The sequence below is a fragment of the Oncorhynchus tshawytscha genome, linkage group LG19 (assembly GCF_018296145.1).
Source record: "Oncorhynchus tshawytscha isolate Ot180627B linkage group LG19, Otsh_v2.0, whole genome shotgun sequence".
Taxonomy (NCBI): Eukaryota; Metazoa; Chordata; class Actinopteri; order Salmoniformes; family Salmonidae; genus Oncorhynchus; species Oncorhynchus tshawytscha.
In genome coordinates, this window is record NC_056447.1 from 39,296,290 (window position 1) to 39,311,758 (window position 15,469).

Sequence of the window (15,469 nt, forward strand, 5' to 3'; positions counted from 1 at the left end):
CTAAAAGAAGCAGGGGAGAGTCAAAGTAAACACAGCAGTGGTGCTCCAGACCAGTAAGTGAGGAGTACGGCTGCGGTTGGTCGCCCCTCTCTGGCGCTCTCCACTGGTCCCTATTACGTGGCTCTGGCCACCAGCACAAAATGTACAGGGCGAAGTCTGTTGTTCCACCCATTACCAAAATATATTTTTTGGGGTGGAAAGGAGATGTTTAGGTTTTAAACACAGTCTGTATTTTAATTCCGATTTGAGGTTATAATGTATACCGGCCGGTGGGACTGTAATTTACTCTACGCAGAGTCTGTTCATTCTGTTATGCCGCATGATCTCTTTTTATTTTTTCCATCTGCTTTGGAGTGACTATCTTCAGTGGCTTGGCAGGGGATGGCAATAGTTCTGTTTGTGCCATTTTGCCAACTCCATTGCTACTGTATCATTGTCTGTTGGCAAGACAGCACAAATACATCTGGGACTCGGCTCTAGGGCTGGCCTGCCACCACAGGGGAAAGGGTGCTGGTTCTCTCCGACCCAGCGGGCCACAGTGACAGCCAGGCTAAGGCCTCTCCCGCTGTTCACACTGTTCATGACCTCTAAAGATCCTGAAAGAGAGAAATGTGTGTTTGTCAAAGTTCAGAGATCTTATAGCTTTTGGGTGGTTTAACAAGCTAGCTGATTGAGACAGGAGGAAAGCAATTTTTACAAAAACTTTACTAGAGTGAGTAGGTTAGTTGTGACCAGGGCTCGAAAACAATATATAACAATCCATTGGTAGCACTGGTGCTCCCAACTTTAAAAAAGTTAGGAGCACCAGGGAATTTAGGAGCCCCAGAAAATAAGATATATATATATTGGCCCTATATTAATTCTAGCTAATCACATATTGTGCCCTAGAACCTAATATGTAACACTGTAAATACATTCAATTATTATAATAGCTAAAATGTTGATCAGAATACATAGTCATTTTTGGAATATCTGGTTTCTACCTTGTGTAAAAGCACTATTTTCCTACTATTGTCTCTTAAAAAATGTCAGGATCGTGATGATAACATGCAAGATATCTGTCATTCATTCATTGCTATGATCATTGATCTCCTGAAGAAGAAACCATCACTTTTCCTTTCTTTCTGTACCCCCAAATATTTGGCTATACTGGTGGTGATTCCCGTTGGTGGTAATTGTTAGTCTCATTGAGTCCCTGCCTTAATTTCTGTCAGCCTTCCATTCCAATCAAAGAGCCATTATGATGTGTTAAAAATAGTCTCTTGAACTCGTGGCATGGCCCTTGAAGAAATCGGGGTTTACTTGAGCAGCAGTTGTACCTGGCTATTCATGAGTCACTCCCTAATGTTTTCTACAGTCATTTGAGTGTGAGTAATAGTAATAGCTCCCTCCTGTTTGGATAACAATGAGTCAAACAAAAGGAAGTAGCTTTAATCAGCGGGTTACTGTGGAGGTAATGCTTCCCACTATGCCTGCGTCACTCCTCCTCGATTATGGTTCTGACGTATTGACATGGGGAGCATAACCACTTAAAATGTAGTGTATCACCAGATCTAAGTAAATACTATTTGAAATCTTTCAAATACTTTGAGCTTTTGCTTTAGCCTGCCTGGAGTGCCAGGTGGGCGGGGCTTACACTTTACAGACTGTTCTATTGATTCTCTTGGCATGCTCAATCATGCACAGCTATAGTATTTGAACCCAGGTCTCCATATCACTTCATGCCAAGCCATATTTGGTGTCTTTTGAAACTCCTGGCCTGAGGTTTCATTGCTTTCCACTTCAAAGGGGAGAGAACAGGGCTGTGTAAGTGGTTTAGTCTGTCAGTCTGTCACCATCTGATCTGATGTGGGCCCTGTCTGCTGGCACCCCTCTGACGGCACTCTGCTTTGGGCTACAGCGGCCAGGGATGATTGGATGTCTGTGGGTGGATTGAAGTCCCTCTGTGCCCCATTACAGAGCCATAGCATTTCCTACACAACTCGGATGGATTCCAGCAAACTGCTAAGTGTAGATGTAATTCTCTGTAGCTGGAATGTCAAACTCAGAGCAATATGGTAAATGGGAACAGCAGTGAATCGTGTTTGTTGAGGTTGTAAGAGCATCATTTAAAAAGAGAGGTAATCTGCCTATGATTTGTGGTGATGTAGGAGAGTCCTATTGTGAAGTAGAGCTGGAGTGATCTGTGAAGAGTGGGTGGGTAGTAGATGAAAGCTTTGTTTGTTTCAAAGCAGCCTCTGACTCTTACTGTGAGGTTGATTGACTCTGACCTCTTCATCCAACCCCCAGGTGATGAAGACTTACCACATGTACCACACGGAGAGCATTAGTGCAGAGAGCAAGCTGAAGGAGGCGGAGAAGCAGGAGGAGAAGCAGATCGGCCGGGCCGAGCCCGTCTTCAGCTACCGCCTGGAAGACAAGCACCAGAGACGCAGCTCCGTCAAGAAGATTGAGAAGATGAAGGAAAAGGTACAGCACACTTATGCCTGATTCAAACTATAGGGCCAAACCAAGCCAAGCGAAGCTGTACTGGGATGGCCTGCTTATGCCTCCATCATAGTTGGTGGAACTGTGCTAGAAAAGACGACGTGAAAAGGATCAGAGCCAGCACAGTATGGTTTGGGATGGCACGATGGTGTGAGAGAAGGGTATTGTGAAGGTCTTTACACTGGTAACGATGATAATGGTTGCTGAAGGGAAGGTTGGAATGTCTTCTCATTAAACACAGTTAGGGGTGAATCTCAGCCAGCTGCGATTAGTCAAGCTCAGACTATTATAGCTTCTATTTCTATGGTGATGATCTCCTCTACATTAATATATTTTCCATTTCTATGGCCCAAACCTTGAACTCAGGTTGACATCCAGGTGTCCCTGAAAGTGTTTATCATTTGTTACAGAAACAGACTTCTATTGGCCAGCCAGACTTCTACTGGCCACCCCTCTGGTGTGTGTGTGTGTGATGGAAACCACACTATGAACACTATCACTTGCAGCCAGATTGCTTTGTGTTATTCTCAGAAGGAACAGGCCTGTTTTATGTTAGAACTCTGTGACCAATTGTTTAATGGCCACAGGAACAGCATTTTCTCACAGGCTCTTCCTGGAATGCGTTGGGATTGGGGGAAGCGTTAAAATATGGAAGACCGTGTCAGTGGGTGAGTCAGTGTCTATTGGCTAGTGACTAACAGTCTGTGTCTGGCAGGCAGCTAGGGAGGAAGGAGGATGTCTGAATGAGCAGGGCTACCAGCTCCTGTTTGCCAATCATCCTGAGTTGTGTTGTGAGCGAGCCACCAGACTGTGTACATGCAGACATGAAAGCATGCTCAGCTGTTCATAAAGGCATTTTTGCTAATTAATTTCTCTTTCTGTTTCTCTCTCTCTTTTTGTCTCGCTCTTTCTCTTCCTCTCTATTTGTCTCGCTCCCTCTCTCTCTCATTCATACCTATCTATCTCAGCGCCAGGCCAAGTACTCGGAGAACAAGCTGAAGTCAATCAAAGCACGGAACGAGTACCTGCTGACACTGGAGGCGACAAATTCCTCCGTCTTCAAGTACTACATCCACGACTTGTCTGACTTAATTGACGTAAGTAAACCGTTGGAAGAAACGTCCAGCTAAAGAATAGACTCCTTCATCTGTACTCTAAAACTGGGAATGTTTGGTTGACAGTGTGTTACCGAACAGTGTCTACTCCCTCTTCTCTCGTCAATAACCCCTAGGCTGCATCCACATTGGCACCCTATACCCTACATAGTGCACTTCTTTTGACCTGAGCCCTAAGGGCCCTTATCACAAGTAGTGAACTATAAAGGGCATAGGGTGCCATTTCGGACACAACCCCAAAGATCTGAAGGAAATTATACACTGAGTGTACAAAATAGACTACAAGGTGTCGAAAGCATTCCACATGGATGCTGGCCCATGTTGACTCTAATGCTTCCCACATTTGTGCCAAGTTGGCTGGATGTCCTTTGGGTGGTGGGCCATTCTTGATACACACAAGAAACTGTTGAGCATGAAAAACCCAGCAGCGTCTTTTATCTTTCTCATTCACGCTTTGAATGGCACACAAACAATGTCTCAATTGTCTCGAGGCTTAGAAATCCTCCTTTAACCCTTCTCCCCTTCATCTACACTGATTTGAAGTGGATTTAAAGTGACATCAATAAGGGATCATAGCTTTCACCTGGATTCACCTGGTCAGTCTGTCATGGAAAGAGCGCAAGCTGCCGGAGAGATTCTGCCACAAACAGAGAGCTGCTTCTCAGTCTAAGCCTCTCCTCACTCCAGACTTCAAATGAAGTTGTCTGCCACCCAATCAGTATTTTTTTCAAAAATCCCATCTCACTGCTACAGAAAATTGTATTACTCTTTTTTTCTATCCTCATAATGCTGAAGAAACCCTGCCTTTCAGCAGTATTTTCTGAGTCCCTTTTTGAGGTCTGAACTGTGGAAAGAAACTGATGAGTTTAGCAGCAGAGCAGAAATCTGAGCGATGGTGAGAGAGGACACACATCAGACAGACTGTGGGATGGAAATTACTGAAGGAAGAGAATTAAAAAGCCCAGGAGATTATTAGCTTTTGTGATCCGAGCTACTCTACTATTCTAGTCTCAGTCCTCATATTATACACCATACTGCATGACTGACAGTACAGACAGAGAGTACAGACATTCAGATAATACAGGGGCTTGCTCAATTTTAGTCTCATCTGACCAGAGTACCTTCTTCCATATGTTTGGGGAGTCTCCCACATGCCTTTTGGTGAACACTAAACGTGTTTGCTTATTTCTTTCTTTAAGCAATGGCCTTTTTCTGGACACTCTTCCGTAAAGCCCAGCTCTGTGGTCCTATGGACAGATACTCTAATCTCCGCTGTGGAGCTTTGCAGCGCCTTCAGGTTTATCTTTGGTCTCTTTGTTGCCTCTCTGATTAATGCCCTCCTTGCCTGGTCTGTGAGTTTTGGTGGGCGGCCCTCTCTTGGCAGGTTTGTTGTGGTGCCATATTCTGTCCAGTTTTTAATAATTGATTTAATGGTGCTCTGTGGGATGTTCAAAGTTTTGGATATTTTTTTATAACCCAACCATGATCTGTACTTCTCCACAACTTTGTCCCTGACCTGTTTGGAGAGCTCCTTGGTCTTCATGGTGCTGATTGCTTGGTGGTGCCCCTTGCTTAGTGGTCTTTCAGACTCTGGGGCCTTTCAGAATAGGTGTATATATACTGAGATCATGTGACTGATCATGTGACACTTAGATTGCACACAGGTGGACATTATTTAACTAATTATGTGTTTTCTGAAGGTAATTGGTTGCACCAGATCTTCAAATTAGTTGATTCGGCTATTTCAGACACACCCGTTGCTGACAGGTGTATGAAATCGATCACACAGCCATGCAATCTCCTTAGACAAACATTGGCCGTACAATGTCCTTACTGAAGAGCTCAGTGACTTTCAACATGGCATCATCATAGAATGCCACCTTTCCAACAAGTCAGTTGGTCAAATGTATGCCTGCGAGAGCTGCCCCAGTCAACAGGGTGTGTGCTCGATTATATACACCTGTCAGCAACGGGTGTGGCTGAAATAGCCAAATATACTAATCTGGAAATGTATTAAATATTTTAAAAACAATACCTTATTTACATAAGTATTCAAACCCTTTGCTATGAGACTCGCATCCTGTTTCCATTGATCATCCTTGATGTTTCTGCAACTTCATTGGAGTCCACCTGTGGTATATTCAATTGGTTGGACATGATTTGGAAAGGCCCACATCTGTCTATATAAGGTCCCACAGTTGATAGTGCATGTCAGCGCAAAAACCAAGCCATGAGGTCAAAGGAATTTTCCATAGAGCGCAGAGACACAATTGTGATTGAGGCACAGACCTGGGAAAGGGTACCAAAAAATGTCTGCAGCATTGAAGGTCCCCAAGAATTTTATTTTTTAATTTTTAATTTTTTTCACCTTTATTTAACCAGGTAGGCAAGTTGAGAACAAGTTCTCATTTACAATTGCGACCTGGCCAAGATAAAGCAAAGCAGTTCGACACATACAACGACACAGTTACACATGGAGTAAAACAAACATAGTTAATAATACAGTAGAAACAAGTCTATATACGATGTGAGCAAATGAGGTGAGGTAAGGGAGTTAAAGGCAAATAAAGGCCATGGTGGCAAAGTAAATACAATATAGCAAGTAAAACACTGGAATGGTAGATTTGCAGTTGAAGAATGTGCAAAGTAGAAATTAAAATAATGGGGTGCAAAGGAGAAAAATAAATAAATAAAATAAATACAGTAGGGAAAGAGGTAGTTGTTTGGGCTAAATTATTGGTGGGCTATTTACAGGTGCAGTAATCTGTGAGCTGCTCTGACAGCTGGTGCTTAAAGCTAGTGAGGGAGATAAGTGTTTCCAGTTTCAGAGATTTTTGTAGTTCGTTCCAGTCATTGGCAGCAGAGAACTGGAAGGAGAGGCGGCCAGAGAAAGAATTGGTTTTGGGTGTGACCAGAGAGATATACCTGCTGGAGCGCGTGCTACAGGTGGGTGATGCTATGGTGACCAGCGAGCTGAGATAAGGGGGGACTTTACCTAGCAGGGTCTTGTAGATGACATGGAGCCAGTGGCCTCAGTCATTCTTAAATGGAAGCAACTTGGAACCACCAAGACACTTCCTAGAGCTGGCTGCCCAACCAAACAGTAATTGGGGGAGAAGGGCATTGGTCAGGGAGGTGACCAAGAACCCAATGGTCACTCTGACATACCTCTCTAGTTCCTCTGTGGAGATGGAAGAACCTTCCAGAAGGACAAACATCTCTGCAGCACTCCACCAATCAAGCCTTTTGGTAGAGTGGCCAGACGGAAGCCACTCCTCAGTAAAAGGCAGGGCAGCCCCTTGGAGTTTGCCGAAAGGCACCTACTCATGAGAAACTAAATTCTCTAGTCTGATGAAACCAAGATTGAAGTCTTTGGCCTGAACGCCAAGCATCACGTCTTGAGGAAACCTGGCACCATCCCAACGGTGAATCACGGTGGTGGCAGCATCATGCTGTGGGGATCTTTTTCAGCAGCAGGGACTGGGAGACTAGTTTAGTCAGGATCGAGGGAAAGATAATCAGAGCAATGTACAGAGAGATCCTTGACGAATACCTGCTCCAGAGCGATCAGGACCTTAGACTGGTGCGAAGGTTCACCGTCCAGCAGGACAACGACCCTAAGCACACAGCCAAGACAATGCAAGAGTAGCTTCGGGACAAGTCTCAATGTCCTCAAGTGGCCAAGCCAGAGCCCGATCTAATATATTTGGAGAGACCTGAAAATAGCTGTGCAGTGACGTTCCCCATCAACCTCACAGAGTTTGAGAGGATCTGCAAAGAATAATGTTTAAAAACTCCCCAAATACAGGTGTGTCAAGCTTGTACCATCATACCCAGGAAGACTCGAGCCTGTAATCACTGCCAAAGGTGCTTCAGCAAAGTACTGAGTAAAGTGTCTGAATACTTATGTAAATGTGATATTCCAGTTTTTTTTTTCATTTGCAAAACAGTTTTTGCTTTGTCATTATGGGGTATTGTGTGTAGATTGATGATTTTTATTTGTTTTACACTTTTTTTATTCTATTCTATTATTCTCTTTGTGTTATTTCATAGTTTTGATGTCTTTACTATTATTCTATAATGTAGAAAATGGTAAAAATCAAGGAAAACCCTTGAATGAGTAGGTGTGTCCAAACTTTTGACTGGTACTGTATGTAAATATTTCAGTTTTTTAAATTTTCAAAGCAAATTGTTTTTGCTTTGTCATTATGGGGTATTTTGTGTAGATTGACAAGGGGGAAAAAACAATTTACCCATTTTAGAGTAAGGCTGTAAGGTAACAAAATGTGGAAAAAGTTGAGGGGTCTGAATACTTTCCGAATGCACTGTACATACACTGTACACACACACACACACACACACACACACACACACACACACACACACACAAACACACACACATTATCACATCTTTAGCTTGAATGGGGTGTGGGAAAGACCCTGCCCCTTTAACCAATATTTGGGAATTGCTGATGTGTGTTGCAGGTCAGCCATCCCGTCTCTCATATCACCATTCTGTACTATGTCTTCTGTTCTCTACTCTACCTACCAAGCAGATGGCTTTGTTTTCTCCTCCAGAACCCAGACCTATAAACGGGACATATTTATACACTAGCTACCTGGGATATTCTTTTTCACCCTTAAAAATAATGTACTGCACCATTTCTCCAGTGTTGCCAGGCCAACACTGGTGAACGCTCGGTACTTTTAGCGATTATGTATTCCAGACAGACGGTGAGGAAGGGCCATTCTGGGTGCTAAAATGTGCACCTCTTCCCTCCCTCCTGCTCTCTAGCCTATGTAAATCACGAGGGTGTGTGTGTTCGTACCTGTGTGTGAGCTCCTGCGTGTTTTGCATGTGTGTTTGTGCGTACCAGTGTCCGTGGGTGTGTGCGTACACTTGTTTTAGTATGTTGTGCAATCTGTCATAAGAGTTGACAGTCAATTGTTAAAGAAATTATAGTTGATGAATTGGACAGATAACATTCAATGTAATGTGGACAAGCAAGGCGTTAGGTAGCCTGGCAGACAATGCTCCTGTGTCTGGGTGTCTTCATCACCTCCAAGGCTGTCTGTGTGAACTCTCAGGCCCTGGCTTACCAAGGTCCTAGTTAATGAGATCCAGCATCAGATGTTGGGAACATTATTCAGGTTCTATAACTCCGGGCTAAGCCAGCAGTCAGAGAATGTATCAGACTACTCAGTTAATGGCCAATGATGTTCATGACTGCAGTGTGTTGAGAGACTAAGAGAGCAGACATTGTTGACCGTGTTGAAACCATTACAAAGTTGTTGGTTTTTCCATGAACGTTTGTGTTTTTGCTGGGAAATAAATGTAATGTTTTAGGACAATCTGCAGCTAGTTTTTTTTTTAAACCTTGTACCATGGCTGGACTTGACATTTTAGAAGCTTCTCATCAGGTTGTCAGAAGTTGCAGTAAACGGGGCATCCTGATCCAATACAGTCTCATCTTCCCCTCTACCAGTGCTGTGATCTGGGCTACCACGCCAGCCTGAACCGTGCCCTGAGGACCTACCTATCGGCTGAGTACAACCTGGAGACAAGTCGCCACGAGGGCCTAGACATCATCGAGAACGCCGTGGACAGTCTGGACCCCCGCAGCGACCGCCAGCGCTTCATGGAGTTGTACCCCACAGCCTTCTGCCCGCCCATCAAGTTCCAGTTCCAGCCCCACATGGGCGATGAGGTGAGACATTGAGACCCACAGGCTTGTTGTTCTTTGTGTCCATTTCTCCATCCATCTATCCACTCAGCCATTCATTCATTCATCCATCCATTACTGTAGTGAACGCTAGTGCTGTTTGTCCTAATGGTTGAGGAGACCTCAGTTTTTTTAACAGAACCAATATGTTCAGTCCTATATGCTGTATAGGGTGGAAGTGAGGTTGATTTTAAGGTCTTGTACTAAATGAGCCCTGGTTTTGGCAGCTTAATTGCACAGTTTTACTGTGTCTGTGCCGTCAGAGGAGATGTTTATAGGCTGAAGCCAATGGCAAGCACGTCTCATTTCTCAGCCTCAAGTGAAATGGAGCAGCGCAACACGCTGAATTAATTTGAGTCGTTGGCTCTGGGGTCCCTGATATCATGTCTGTTTACAAGCTATTGATCTGTGGCTGTCTGGATTCACATCTGGGTCAGTGATGTTTGTGGTGTAGTTTAAAACACATTTCTGATGTCTTTGCCATTTTAGGATAAGATTAAGTAACCCCCTGTCAGATTCAGTAACCCCGTGTCAGATTCAGTAACTCCCTGTCAGATTAAGTAACCCCCTGTCAGATTCAGTAACTCCCTGTCAGATTAAGTAACCCCCTGTCAGATTCAGTAACTCCCTGTCAGATTCAGTAACTCCCTGTCAGATTCAGTAACTCCCTGTCAGATTCAGTAACTCCCTGTCAGATTAAGTAACCCCTGTCAGATTCAGTAACTCCCTGTCAGATTCAGTAACCCCCTGTCAGATTCAGTAACTCCCTGTCAGATTCAGTAACTCCCTGTCAGATTCAGTAACCCCCTGTCAGATTCAGTAACTCCCTGTCAGATTCAGTAACTCCCTGTCAGATTCAGTAACTCCCTGTCAGATTCAGTAACTCCCTGTCAGATTCAGTAACTCCCTGTCAGATTCAGTAACTCCCTGTCAGATTCAGTAACTCCCTGTCAGATTCAGTAACTCCCTGTCAGATTAAGTAACCCCTGTCAGATTAAGTAACCCCCTGTCAGATTAAGTAACTCCCTGTCAGATTAAGTAACTCCCTGTCAGATTAAGTAACTCCCTGTCAGATTAAGTAACTCCCTGTCAGATTCAGTAACTCCCTGTCAGATTCAGTAACCCCCTGTCAGATTCAGTAACTCCCTGTCAGATTCAGTAACTCCCTGTCAGATTCAGTAACTCCCTGTCAGATTAAGTAACCCCCTGTCAGATTAAGTAACTCCCTGTCAGATGGTGGTGACTTTCTGTTTAGTGATGATGTGTTTCCTCTTCCTGCCCAGGTGTGCCAGATCGCGATGCAGCCGCCGGTGAGTGGAGAGCTGATGTTGAGGTTCCAGCAACTACAGTCCCGCCTGGCCACTCTGAACATCGAGAACGAGGAGGTAAGAGGGAGCCTAACACTGCCATACCTTGGTCTTATTCAGTAGGGTATGTAACAGAAAAGTATTGCAATGAAAAATGCAAATGGGTGTTTTTTTTATTGGACTTGCTAGTCCTTAAATCCAGGTGGTCCCTCCCTGTTTCAGGCAGTTTTTTCATTTGGATCCTAATGAACCCAACCCTGACTCGCTTGGGTAGCCAACCACACCAACCAACATCATCTGCTTGCATTTTGGTCCATTGTGGTCGCATGTTGGGAAGGAATTGAAATGCTGTATGAAAAGTTCACTTCAGTCAGAAGGTAGCCAAGGGGGGTTGATATCTTAACTCTTTCAGAAATCGAAGTTGGAATAGTTTCCATACAACAACACTCTCCTACACTGCAGGCAGCCTTCAGAACCACTCAGAGAAGTCTTCTCCATTGCTCCCAATGGTGGAAAAAAATCACTCTCTTTCTCACACACACACACACACACACACACACACAATCTCTTTTATTTGTACACTGTCCCACTTCTCTCGGTTTCGAAATTGGAGTTGCATCCCTGGCTGTAACGTTTTAATGGGACTGGCTGGCATGCCTGAGTGCTTACTAAATAAAACGCCAATGGGAAGGAAATCACACTGTCTGCTGCTGTGGTGTTAGGGAGTGCAGTCACGTCCATCAGTCTGGCTTCTTGTGTCTCTTGTTGTCTCACTTCTGACCTGCTTCTCCTTTCTCCGCTGCATCTCGTCTTATCTCACACCAGAGCAAACAACTTTCTGTCTTTTATCTCGCAAAGAAATAATGACTTGGGAAAGAATGCTTGTAAATGTGAAGAGCGATTTCAGACCGGCTTGATTATACAACTAAAGAAAATGTATAGATCTGTTTTTTTGTCAGATGCATAATGTCTGCAAGATGTCTATCTTTTTGACCTCTTCACTGTATGTTTGTGGTGTGAGTGGTGTGTTTCATAGAGTAGAGTACAAGGCTCAGACTATCCCCCACTGGGGGTATGATGTATTTCTGGATGGGAGTTGTTGTTGACACCTAAGCCCAGCTGGTGCTTTCACACTGCCTGTGTGTAGTCAGTGCAGGCAGAACCAATCGGTGTGGAGGGTCAGGAAGAGCCATGGTGCTGCATGACCTTGTCTGCCTGGATGAAACGGAGCTCCACATATGGATCAGGATGGGGAACCACTGCTCTGTGTCAAGTCCACAAGATGACCTCTTCATGGTGTCTCATTGAAAAGGCCATTGAAAAGGCCTCTGTCATTTGAAGACACTGAAGCAGAACTGTACAAACACATTACTAGCTGTCAAATCCTTCCTCCTTCCCTGTTTCCTCAATTCCTCCCCAAGCTCTCCAATGCGCTTTGAGAGGAATTGAGGAAATGAGGAAGGAGGAGGCAAAGATTTGACGGACCAAGATCTACTCCAGCCAGGAAAAGTGAAAAGCTGGGATTTGTTGTTTTTCTCTGGTATCATGATCTGCAGCTGTTTCCTTGACAGCACGAGAGGATGAAGGAAAACATGGATGAATCATTTATTAGCATGAGAGTAGGAATTCTCTCATCCCCATTGGGCCCACTGTGGCCCCCTGGTCTGGTTCGCCTGCCCTCCAAAGATGTATGGATCTACAGTGTATATATGCAGATCTATCTGCATAAATGGAGTATGTTCTGCTATGTTGGTTATCAACTCCCCTTGTTGGTTAAACCTCTACTTCTGAGGACAGTGTTGTGTTCATTACAATTCCTTTGCAATTCAATGTGGGTATTTCTCAGAGCTAGCTAATAATCTGGTGATTTTACATTTAAATTCCCTTCTCTTTAGACAGATACAGACAGCGTCTCTATCTCTCGCTAGATGTGTACCAAACTTAATAAATATTCTCAAGGCGTTTTGTACTAAACCCCGGCAATCCAATACGGTCTCCTTTGTAGGGAGCCTGTGTTTTTTTTCTACAGATAAACCTCAGGGTGTCTCATCAAAACATGGGAGATGTGTGCTCGGTGTTAGTTCAGTGTTGGCAGCCCTGATTCACTGATTGTGAGATTAGCTTGCTGCTCACCACAGGCCCTGAGGAATAGAAATCATGCTATTCCCCAGACAGATTTATACTGGAGGTGACATGCTAGTTGTGAAGTCCCATGCTAGTTGTGAAGTCCCAAGTCCCAGGCCTCCTGATCTGATCCTGCTGGGCACCAGTGGGTAGATCTCAGTGAGCCTCCATCTGAAAGCCCTGCTGTAATTGAGCCTAGCGGTCAACACTGGTAACTAGTAGTCTGCTGAATGATGGAGGGACTTTCATGCATGGGTCCTCCCTATACTGTAATTCAAAAGTCACTTGCACATCTGCGCTATCTTTTTGCAGGTGCATGGTAACAGTTGAATAAGATGAGAAAAAGAAGAAACCCGCACACTGCTCTTTAATACGCTTTAGGTATCGGCCTCACGGCCTTTGTCAGAGCGCCTCTTCATGCTGTGATAGCTGGGCCCCTTGGCCTCCACTGTCTCACCCGGGAGAGGCTGGGAGTGTGGGGGCTCGCCTCTTATTCAGGGCCTTGTTAGGAAAGGTACTCCTATGCCCATGGCACAGAGATGATTGAACCCATGGGCTGGTCCTAAATAGTGCAACTCTGGACTCGTATTCAGTACCCGTATTCAGTACCTGTATTCAGTACCCGTATTCACAAAGCCTCTAGGAAGACCCAGGTCTTTTGGTCCTATCAAAGCAGAATGTCGGGAAAGGAAGGGAAGTATTTTGAGCACCACTCAGTATTATCACTCTTCATCTGAAACTACTAAAACTGTCAAATAACCCAGTTCCCTTAGTAATTGAAGGTAAAACTATAATAGTGATGTCATCATCAGATGTCCTAAATCACCACACCATAGATCAAACAGACAGGTGGACTTTTTAAAATTTGAAACGTCTCTTATTAGAGGTTGAATTGCCTGCCAATCCTACATTTTGTCTCGCAGACTGTCATTATCCCTGTCCAGACCTGTAGTGTTGTTTCTGGTTTATGCTCCACATAGAGACGAATGACAGTGTAATACAACCGTGTGTGTGTGTGTGTGTGTGTGTGTGTGTGTGTGTGTGTGTGTGCGTGTGCGTGTGCGCGCGTGCAGAATCAGTTATGAACCTAACCATTACCGATACCACATGTAGATGAAAGGGGAGTTGAATGAAAGAGAGCCTTGGCTTTATTCATTCATAGCACCCTGTTTTTCTAAGGTGCCTCAAACATTGAATGAGTCATGGGTCTTAACCTCCCTGTCAAAGTTCTGTGTTGTATGCAGAGTGGCTCTCTCTCGCGCTCTGGGGTTTTATTGGCATGGGAAACGTATGTCTACGTTGCCAAAGCAAGTAAATAACAGTAAACATTACATTGTTTTTAAGGATGGTGCGTATGACCACAAACGGTTCAGTAAACATTACACTTGCAAAAGTTCCAAAATTATAAAGACATTTAAAATATCATATCATGTGCAAATAGATAAAGTACACAAGGGAAAATAAATAAACATAAATATGGGTTGTATTTCACTGGTTGGTCTTCACTGGTTGCCCTTTTCTTGTGGAAACAGTACACAAATCTTGCTGCTGTGATGGCACACTGGTATTTCACCCAGTAGATATGGGAGTTTATCAAAATTGGGTTTGTTTTCAAATTCTTTGTGGGTCTGTGTAATCTGAGGGAAAGATGTGTCTCTATGGTCGTACATTTGGCAGGAGGTTAGGAAGTGCAGTTCAGCTTCCACCTCATTTTGTGGGGAGTGTGCACATAGCCTGTATTCTCTTGAGAGCCAGGTCTACTCACTCACTCACTCACTCACTCACTCACTCACTCACTCACTCACTCACTCACTCACTCACTCACTCACTCACTCACTCACTCACTCTCTCTCTCTCTCCTTCCTCTCTCTCTGTCTCCTATCTCTCCTTCCTCTCTCACTGTCTCCTTCCTGTCTCTCTCCTTCCTCTCTCCTTGTCACTCGATCTCTATTTCCTTTCTCTCCCCTTTCTCGTTTTCCATCCTCTCTCCTTGCATATTTCACTCGCTCTTGCTCTCTCCCTCTCTCTCCTTCCTCTCTGCTTCCTCTCTCACACACTCTTGCTCTCTCCCTCTTTCTCTCTCTCCTTCCTCTCTGCTTCTTCTCTCGCACCCTCTTGTTCTCTCTCTCTAAACCACTCCATCAGGTGAACACATGCGCTCTGCCATTAAATGAGCCATAGGCATACAAAAACATTTCCCTCCTGTCTATCTATCTCCTAACTCTCTCCCTGTCATTTCGCTCCTTCTCACCCAAATATACACTGCTCAAACAAATAAAGGGAACACTAAAATAACACATCCTAGATCTGAATGAATGAAATATTCTGATTAAATACTTTTTTCTTTACATAGTTGAATGTGTTGACAACAAAATCACACAAAAATGATCAATGGAAATCAAATTTATCAACCCATGGAGGTCTGGATTTGGAGAGACACTCAAAATTAAAGTGGAAAACCACACTACAGGTTGATCCAACTTTGATGTAATGTCCTTAAAACAAGTCAAACTGAGGCTCAGTAGTGTGTGTGGCCTTCACGTGCCTGTATGACCTCCCTACAACGCCTGGGCATGCTCCTGATGAGATGGCGGATGGTCTCCTGAGGGATCTCCTCCCAGACCTGGACTAAAGCATCCGCCAACTCCTGGACAGTCTGTGGTGGATGGAGCGAGACATGATGTCCCAGATGTGCTCAATTGGATTCAGGTCT

At 44.3% G+C, this 15,469-nt stretch overlaps 1 protein-coding gene across 5 annotated transcripts in view; it reads left to right on the forward strand.

Annotated features, from left to right (window-relative positions):
• The window catches only part of LOC112218749 (SLIT-ROBO Rho GTPase-activating protein 1), a 152,266-nt gene that overhangs the window by 71,670 nt on the left and 65,127 nt on the right, over positions 1 to 15,469 (forward strand). For all 5 annotated transcript variants that reach the window (XM_042301648.1, XM_042301644.1, XM_042301645.1 and 2 more), the window contains exons 5-8: positions 2,290 to 2,469; positions 3,456 to 3,584; positions 9,089 to 9,310; positions 10,609 to 10,710. In XM_042301648.1, coding sequence (XP_042157582.1) covers positions 2,290 to 2,469; positions 3,456 to 3,584; positions 9,089 to 9,310; positions 10,609 to 10,710 — 633 coding nt within the window. The remainder of the gene's footprint in view (positions 1 to 2,289; positions 2,470 to 3,455; positions 3,585 to 9,088; positions 9,311 to 10,608; positions 10,711 to 15,469) is intronic.